The sequence below is a fragment of the Myiozetetes cayanensis genome, unplaced genomic scaffold, assembly GCF_022539395.1.
Source record: "Myiozetetes cayanensis isolate MyiCay16 unplaced genomic scaffold, myiCay2020 scf20-37, whole genome shotgun sequence".
Classification (NCBI taxonomy): domain Eukaryota; kingdom Metazoa; phylum Chordata; class Aves; order Passeriformes; family Tyrannidae; genus Myiozetetes; species Myiozetetes cayanensis.
This window is the reverse complement of record NW_026087412.1, coordinates 14,158,756-14,167,618: the sequence shown is the minus strand read 5'-3', so window position 1 is coordinate 14,167,618 and position 8,863 is coordinate 14,158,756. Positions and strand designations below refer to the sequence as shown.

The 8,863-nt window shown below is 62.8% G+C and overlaps 1 protein-coding gene across 1 annotated transcript; it reads left to right on the top strand.

Annotated features, from left to right (window-relative positions):
* The first annotated feature begins 206 nt into the window (after positions 1–206).
* Positions 207–8,355, top strand: TFAP4 (transcription factor AP-4). Its single transcript, XM_050317721.1, has 7 exons — positions 207–374; positions 3,968–4,133; positions 4,633–4,731; positions 5,233–5,403; positions 5,582–5,719; positions 6,712–6,870; positions 6,981–8,355. Exons 1-7 carry the CDS (start codon positions 286–288, stop codon positions 7,173–7,175), a joined length of 1,017 nt encoding a protein of 338 aa, XP_050173678.1. The 5' UTR covers positions 207–285; the 3' UTR covers positions 7,176–8,355.
* The last annotated feature ends 508 nt before the right edge of the window (positions 8,356–8,863 follow it).

The window sequence follows — 8,863 nt, the reverse complement described above, 5'->3', positions numbered from 1 at the left end:
GCCCCCCACCCCGCCGTGTTCCACCGCGTCCCGCTGCCGTGTCCCGGTGCCGCTCCGGCCGCGCTGCGGCCCCTCCCGCCGCCTTTGTTTACGCGGGGCCGGTGCGGGGCGGGGGCGGCGCCGGGCGGGCGAGGGCGGGCGGGGGAGCGGCGGCGGCGGGCAGGAGCCGCGCTCGCTCCAGCTGTTTCCGCCTTGGGCCGCGGGCAGAGGCCGGAGCCAGGCCGGGAGGGGCTGAACCGGGCCGGGACCAGCCGGGCTGGGCTGAACCGGGCCCCCGCCCCCGTTATGGAGTACTTCATGGTGCCGGCCCCCAAGGTGCCGGCCCTGCAGCACTTCAGGAAATCCGAGAAGGAGGTCATCGGCGGGCTCTGCAGGTGAGGGGGCGCCGGGAGACCCCGGGATCGGGGGCGCTCGGGGAGCTGCGGGGGATGGCGGGGAAGGGGGCGCGGAGAGCGGGGAGCGGCGCGGCCGCCGCGGCCCCACCGCCCGCACGTGGTCCCGGCCGCGCACATGGGGCCGGCGGCCGCGCGTGGCCCAGGCGGGGAGCGCCGGCCCCGCAGCCCGGCCCGGCCCCGCGGGGGCGGCAGGGGCGCCCGGGGCGGGGGCGCGGGTGTCCGGGGACCAGGGGGCGCGGGGTGTGTGTTTACCGCCGGGCCTGGCCGTGACTCTGCAGCCGCCCGGAGGAGGCGGGTCGCGGCCGGGGCTGCCGGGACATGTAGTGCGGGAGCGGCGGCACAAAGCCCGCGGACACGCGGGGAGCCCCGCGGAGCAGAGGGGCGGCCCAGGATGGGGGCCGTGCCCGCGGGGCTGCAGGGGGCGGCGGGCGGGGGGGGTGGCGGCGCGGGCCCTGGGGCCACGCGGGGCGGCCCTGAGCTCCCCCCCCCTCCCCGGGCCTTGAGACCTCCCCCCGGGGGCTCTGATCCCCCACCAGGCCCGGCCCCGCCGTGCGGCGGCCCCGTGAAATCCCCGTGGGGCAGCCCGGGCCCCGCGGCACGTGCTGGGGGCCCGGCCCTTCGGGGTGCTGTCTCTGCCCCACGGGGGTGGGGGCTCCGTCCCGGTGATCCCGGGGGGTGCCCACACCTTAGCTCCCTCCCCCCCCGGGGGTGCAGCGGTGGAGCAGGGCGGGGGTGGCTTCACTGGGGTCCCCCGTCTTAGGCACTGCGGGCCCAGGGGTTGGGTGGGGGGGTGACTGCATGGGCAGGGCGATGGGGCTGTCCCGCCCGGGGATGGGGGGCTGCGTGGTCCCTCACTGACCCCAGCACGGGGCAGAGCTCGGGGAGCTGCGCAGCCTTCCCACTGCCCTGAGATCTGAGACACCCAGCGTGGACTTCAGGGTGCTGGGGGACCCCCTGCCTGCGAGATTGGGGTGCTGGGGAACCCCTTGCCTGCAAGCTTGAGGCGCTGGAGGATGCCCTGCCTGGAGCTCCAGAAGCTGGAGAACACCCTACCTGCGAGCTCAGGGTGCATGGGTGACACCTTGCATGGAGCTTGGGGTGCTGGGGATCCCCTGCCTGCAAGCTTAGGGTGCTGGGGACTGCCCTGCCTGAGAGCTCAGGGACACCCTACCTGTGACCTCAAGTAGCTCAGGGACATCCTACTTGCAAGCTTAGGATTCTGGGGGACATCCTATCCTGTTCTGGGAGATTGCCTATACCCTGCTTGTAGGTATAGCCTCACCCTGAGCTCAGTCAGCGTGGGGATGCCCTTCATGGAAGCATGGGGACGCCCTGCAAGCTCAGGGACACCCTGCCTGTGACCCCAGGGAGCTCTGAGTCACCCTGTCTGCAAGGCTGTTGCTCCCCTGCCCGCCAGCACAACCCACAGCACCAGCTGTGGGCAGTGGTGGACATGAAGGGGCAATGGGGGCATCTGCCATGGGACATGTGCCCTGCTCTGACACCCCCGTGGGTTTGTTTCCTTGGAGGTCCAGGCATGTGGGATGTTCTCACCAGGGTGGGAAGGACCAAATTCTGCTTGCCTGACCCAAACCCCACATCACCAGCACTAGGCTGGGGATACCCCAGGTGCTCTGGTGGCTGCCTCTATCCTGCCTCTATCCTGCCACATCCCTGGTCATGCTGGGTGCCTGGATGGCTTCTGAATCCATGAATTTTTTTGCCCTCTCTGTATCTCTCCGTCACTTCTCAGGTCTCTTCCCAGGAAGAGCAGCTGGGGCAGGTTGCGGGAGGTCTGCCGGTGAGGAAGCAGGCTCTTCCTCCTTCCCCGGTATTTAAGAAGCTGCTTCCGTGCTGCCCAGTCCTGGGCCTCTCTGTCCCATTCCCCTTACATGTCTGGTGGTCCAACAGCCCGGAGCAGCACTCTGGCCACATCCCCAACAGGGACATTGGCCCCAAGACCTACAGGGTTTGGTGTGTTTTAGGATCAAGTTCGGGGCTGGTTTCAGCAGGAGCAGGGAGGTGGGTGACAGCCACCACCAGATGGGAGCCCTGTGCCACGATCCCGCTGCAAACAGCTCTTGGTCCATGTGACAGATGGCTGCTCCCAGTGAGAGAGGCAGACCCCTGGGCACCCATCCCAGATCCACAACTCCAGGATATCCATTGGGAACAGCACGTGAAGGAACCAGTGTGGTGGGTTCTTAGCACCCAGTGTCAGCCTGTGCTGGGATGCTGCCTTGGAGGCTGGGGACAAATGTCTTCCTGGCCTCATGGGCTGAGCTGAGGTCTTTCCCCATACCCTTGAGATGCACTGAGATCTTTCCCCGTCCCTCTAGGTTGAGCTGGGATCCTTCCCCATCTGTCTAGGGTAATCTGGGATCCTTCCTTGTCTGCTTCGGATGAGCTGTGATTCTTCTCTATCTTACTGGGCTGAGCTGGGATCTGTTCCCTTCCCCTTGGGCTGAGTTACGATTGTTCCCCTTTCCTCTGGGATGAGCTGGGTCTTTCCCCATCCCTGTATATCTTTGAGAAGTTGTGGTGCATTCCCAGGTCACAACAAGCAGTGATGGGTCACCTGGGAGCCTCCAGGCATTGCCTGGGCACACGGTGGTACCTCAAGTATCACTTAGACCCCTGGGTTCCAAATCTCTGTGGTTCCTCCCACCAGGAGGGCAGTGAGGGCAGGATGCTGTGCTTTTCTTCCCAGCCTGGCATTGGCAAGGCTCTGGGTGGAATATTCCCATCTCTGTCCCAGGGCCGCCGGGCACCTGGATGGGTGACTGGAGCCCGTCTTATCTCTCCTTGTGGCGGCAGCCCGGCTCCTGTGTTTAGTCTTTGGTGCCTTGCAACATCCCTGGCGACAGTGGGTGCTGGGTATGTGGCTGTCTGTGGCTTTGGCATGGTGGGATGGCCAGCTGGTACCACAGCCCAGCAGGCTCACCATCCCTGTGATCCAAACCCCCTCCCTGCTTCCCTAGGGGAAGGAGCAGGGTGTGGGTGCAGAAGCTGGACCCCTCAGCGATGGGCTTTGCTTGGGAATGGTGCCCTGGACTCGTGGATGTTGTCTGTCCAGAGCCCTCCACGCCGGTGTCATCGCTGGCCCCGGGAGGCATTCCCCAGCACATCTGCGGGGCAAGGGCGTGGGGGGCGAGGAGGCAGCGGCAGGAAGCAGGCAGGAGCTGCGGCTTGGGGTGGGACAGGGGCTTCTCTGCTCGGAGCTGTCATCTGGAAGCCATCAGCGGGGCGGGAGGGAGGGAGCCGCCTTCCCGGGGCCACACACGCCGGCCGGCCCCATGGGGACACAGCCGGCCGGCCCCGCAGCCTCCCTCACCCGCCCGGGGGTCCCCGGCTCCCCGAGCCCAGCAGAGCTGGGGGGCTGCAGTGGGGCCACCGTTTGGTCAACTCATCCCGCAAAGCTTTGGATGCGGCGCTGGAGAAACCCTCCCACCTGCATCGCCGATCCCTTCGAGGGGTTGGAATCATGATTGCAAAGCGAGGGGGGATGCGGCGGGGTGAGCTGGCAGCAGGGGTGCAGCCCCCTCCTCCCTAACCCCACGCCTCTCTGGCAGCTTGGCCAACATCCCGTTGACTCCGGAGACCCAGCGGGACCAGGAGCGGCGGATACGCAGGGAAATCGCCAACAGCAACGAGAGACGGCGGATGCAGAGCATCAATGCTGGCTTCCAGTCCCTGAAAACCCTCATCCCACACACGGACGGGGAGAAGCTCAGCAAGGTGAGCGGGATATCGCCGGGGCTGTGGCGGTGTGGGATGCGGACGCTGGGCCTTCAGGTGGAGGGGCTGAAAGTGCAATTGGGGGTATTTGCATATGATAATACAGTGATGAGGTCTCTCCTGGGGTGTTTCCCCTGGGGGAGTGGGTTTGCATCACCAACCCAGTGACCCAGAGTGGGCTGAGTGCGTGTGGCAGCCCTTGGTGCCCCAGGAGCAGGGTTTTGTGCCTGGGTGAGGAGGGGACCCTGCTGCAGAGGGGAGAGAGGGCTGAGGAGAGGCTTGGCACCCAGGCAGGTTCCTGAAATGGAACTGGAGGATTTCACTGTGGTGGAAATCCCAGAGGGCACCCGCAGGTGAAGCACACCCTGAACAGAGCTGTCAGGGCTGGGTATGGAGCAGTGCTGCTTGCTTTCTGGGCAGGGAGGGAGCACAGCAAGAGGAGGTTTGGGGGCACAGCATGATCTCCTGCCTCAGCATGCCCCTCCTGGCTCTCCTACAGGCAGCCATCCTTCAGCAGACAGCCGAGTACATATTCTCCCTGGAGCAGGAAAAGACTCGGCTGCTGCAGCAGAACACCCAGCTCAAGCGGTTCATCCAGGTAGTGCCCCAGGGATGGGACGGGAGGAGATGGGACAGTCCCAGCTGGCCAGGGAGGGGACATCATCACTGTTTCTTGGGGTCTGGGCAAGACCCTCTACCCTAATCAGCCGGGGAATGGAGATGTTCCCACCCTCCTGGCAGGGCAGGGAGCCCCATTCAACCTGGCATCCCTTACCTGGCAGGGGGAGAAGGGCTGAGGTCCCACTTTCATTTGGGGTGTTGGGGTGTGGCCCGGTGGCAATTCTGGTGCTGGGGTGCCCAGGGTGAACTGTTCTGGGTATCACGGTGTGGGAACCGGCTTGGCACAAGGCTGGGGGCGTGAGGACCAGGATGGGGGGCACATGCAGGAGCCTGTCCATCCCCAGGCATCAAGCACAACCCTGCAGAGACCCTTCCCAGCAGGGAGCTGTGGTGGGGTGGCATCACCCAGGTGTGGTCTGGATGGTGGGGAGGGCATCCAGGCTGGTCCTTGTCCCCTGACACCACATTCCCATGGCAGGAATTCAGTGGTTCCTCCCCGAAACGGCGACGGGCGGAGGACAAAGACGAGGGGATCGGCTCTCCAGACATCTGGGAAGATGAGAAGGCCGAGGATCTGCGTCGGGAGATGATCGAGCTCCGGCAGCAGCTGGACAAGGAGCGCTCAGTCCGCATGATGCTGGAGGAGCAGGTGAGGCTGGGTGCCCTCTAGCAGGCTCTGCCACGGCCCCAGCAGACCCCCAGGACAGCGGCACTGCCACGGGACCACCGGACATCTGCTCTGGCCACCGCTGCTCCACGCTCCATCAGGGCTCCCTGGCTCTGCTGTGCCCGTCTCCTGACTGATGGCAGGGTTCTCTCGCCCGCAGGTTCGCTCCCTGGAGGCCCACATGTACCCCGAGAAGCTGAAGGTGATCGCTCAGCAGGTGCAGCTCCAGCAGCAGCAGGAGCAGGTGAGGTTGCTGCACCAGGAGAAGCTCGAGCGTGAGCAGCAGATCCGAACCCAGGTGAGTGCACCCCAGCCCATCCTGCCCATAGCCCACCCGTGGTCCCCCAGGTGGTGAAATACAGGAGGTTGGGGCAGTTTAGGGATGGGCTTGGCATCTCCTGTGGGCAGTGATGTCCCAGCAAAGCTCTCACCCTTGGCAAACTGGGAAAGGGTCAGCCCAAAGCCCCCCACAGTGCTCAGGGGGCTGTACTTGTGTGCACCCCTTGTTTCACAGTGGACCACCCATGGTGGTTTCCAAGCAGCTCGGCTCCTGTCACGGTGGGCTTTGTGCAGGGAAGGTCACTTGCTGGTGGGCAGGGATTCATCCCTAGGGGTTCACCTCTCACTGAGTGACTCCCACTGAGCTTTAGGGACCCCCAAACCACTCCCTGCCACCCAGCAGGCTGGGAAAGGGGAGCAGTGAGCTGGCAGGCGGTGGGGATGGGAGCCTTCAGCCTTTCCCCCAACACGGTTGGATTTGCCAAAGGTGCAGGGAGAAGGCGAGCACTGTGCAGGCACCTGTGCACTGGTCATCCCTGAGGCCAGCCCATGGCCACACTGCTCTGGGAGCTTCCAAGGGAGAGAGGAACACCAGCTTCCACCCTCCTCTGGGCTTCTGAGAAGCCATGTCCCGACAGGGTTCCTGCTGGCCGCCTCCTGGGGAAGTTCAGCCTATTTTTAGGTGAACTCTACAGTCTCCTGCTTGGGCAGATCTTCCCATCCGCTGTGGAAGCAAGGATCTCCAGGGCTGTCGGGGGCTCCTGGCCATGCAGGTCAGGGTGATGGGAGGCCTGGCACTTACCTCTCCCGGAATACTCACATTCCACTCTGCCAAAGCTGAGGGGGCAGCAGCTCTCAGCTGGCATCCTCCTGCGTCCATCAGGATGGAGAACTGGAGCAGCCAAGTGACGCTTCAGCTTTTATGGAGTTTGGGCTGAGTGAACAAGCGTGATGCTCTCCCCACTGCTCAGATCCCTGCTCACTGTGGGGGGGTTTTGCTTCTCTCCCCAGCTCCTGCCATCACACGCTCCCCCAGCGCCCACCCACCACCCCACCGTGATCGTTCCAGCACCGCCTCCCTCCCATCACGTCACCGTGGTCACCATGGGCCCGTCCTCGGTCATCAACACAGTCTCCACATCCCGGCAAAACCTGGACACCATCGTTCAGGTGAGCTGGGGGGAGGACGGCGACGGGGGGGCTGCAGAGTCCCCGAGCCGCAGGGTTGTGTCGGAGGGGGCGCGGGCGGTGTCCTGATGGCAGGTGGTTGCCCCCGGCAGGCGATCCAGCACATCGAAGGGACGCAGGAGAAGCAGCTGCAGGAAGAGGAGCAGAGACGCGCCGTCATCGTGACGCCCGCGCGCGCCTGCCCCGAGCCCTCCGCCTCCGACACCGCCTCCGACACCGAGGGCAACGACAGTGACTCCATGGACCAGAGCAAAGAGGAGCCCTCGGGGGATGGGGAGCTGCCCTGACACCCCCCAGCCGGCAGCCAAGGAGGGGAGCCGGGGTTGGGGGGGGGGGAAATGTCAGAGAATATGCTGAAATTTTTAAAAAATACAACGCGATTTGGGTCTCTTTTATGACCTTTTTCCAATACTGTAAAGCAGAGCGCTAGAGGCAGGCAAAGGTCACCCTTCAGCTCCCGGGGGGTGGCCACACTGGGATGCAGGGGGCTTGGGGCATGGAGGGGGGGGCGGTTTGGGATGGGGGTCACAGCTCCCCACCCTTTTTTTATCACTTCCCCTACCTGCCAACCCACAGGGAATCCAGCAGCAGCCCCGCTGTTCCCGATGGTGTTCCCTTGGGACAGGGCCTTTGGTTGGGATCTTAATTTGTTGTTTTCCTTCTCTTTTGTGTTTTTTTTTTTTTTTTTTAAATTTTGTTTAATTAAATGTTCCTTTTTTTAAGCAGGGGGGAGATGCCAAGTGGCATGGCAGCAAAGGTGGGACAGGGACCCCTGGCTTCAGGGTACGACCAGCCCCCACCATGACTCCCGCACCCCACGTGGGGCAGGGAAATCCCCTTTGGATAGTAAAATAATCCCAGGATGATGCCATTGGAGCGCAGGCAGGAGGGTCGGCACGTGCCACTCCTCCCTGGTATTTCCAACCCTGGTTTCCTTGGCACGGGGATGGCAGCTTGGGGGCTGGTTTTCCAACCCCACCCCTATCCCCGTACCCATCCCTGTCCCGCAACTCTGCTCCCATCCCTCCTTTAAGCACTTAATCCGGTTTGTGGGGTCCATCAGCTCCGAAAGAGCTTTTCTATTTTGTGATTGTGTCGCTTGGGTCTGTCGTGGGGGGTGGGGGGGCCCCTGTTTTAGTGGATCCCCCCCCTCATCCCACCACCCTCCCTCCCCCTGGCTGTAGGGTTTTAGGCCAGTCGTGTGTAGAGCCTCGGTGGTATTTGGTAAGTTCCCCCCCAGCCACAGCTGTTTCTCGGTTCCTTTCCCTTTTTTTTTTGTTTTATTTTGTTTTGGGTTTTTTGTTTTTTTGTTTTGGTTTTTTTTTTTTTTTTTTTTTTTTTTTTACGATTTTCAGGTCTTTGTGTTGATTGAGAAGCTATTCTATTTTGTTAAGAAAGTTGAAAAAAAAAAAGAGGCTCGTGCCTTTGTAAAGAAACAAAATAAAGTTTGTACTTGGTTTTTTAGAAGCTCGGTCCCGGCGTTAACATTTGTGGCAGGGCTGGGGACAGGACAGGGATGGATCCCACCTGGATGGACACTGGTCCCGTGGGGGACTACTGGGAGGGCAGGGGAGCATTGGCTGCCTTGGGAATCACGGGCAGGAGGCAGAGGTTTCCCACTGAGCAGCCAGGCTGTGTTTGAAGGCTCAGCCCTGCCAGAGCTGCCCACGTGTGCAATGAGCACCTCAGGGCTCAGCTCACTGCTGAGATGGTGGGAGGGTCTGGGGCTGGTTTTAATAAGATCACATGGCTGGGGTGGGCTCAGTGTCCCCCTGCACTGGGGCTGGCACCTCTGGTGCCCCAGGGTGGGAGTGTCCCTGTACCAGGATGTGGGAGGTACCCATCTCTGGCTTTTTTTTTTTTTTTTTGGGGGGGGGCACCCATTTTTCCCAGCTGTCTGCATCCCCCCGTAGCTGTGGGTCTCTCCCACTCCCCCTCCATCCTGTGGCCATCCATGGTGTCCAGCTCAGGGCTA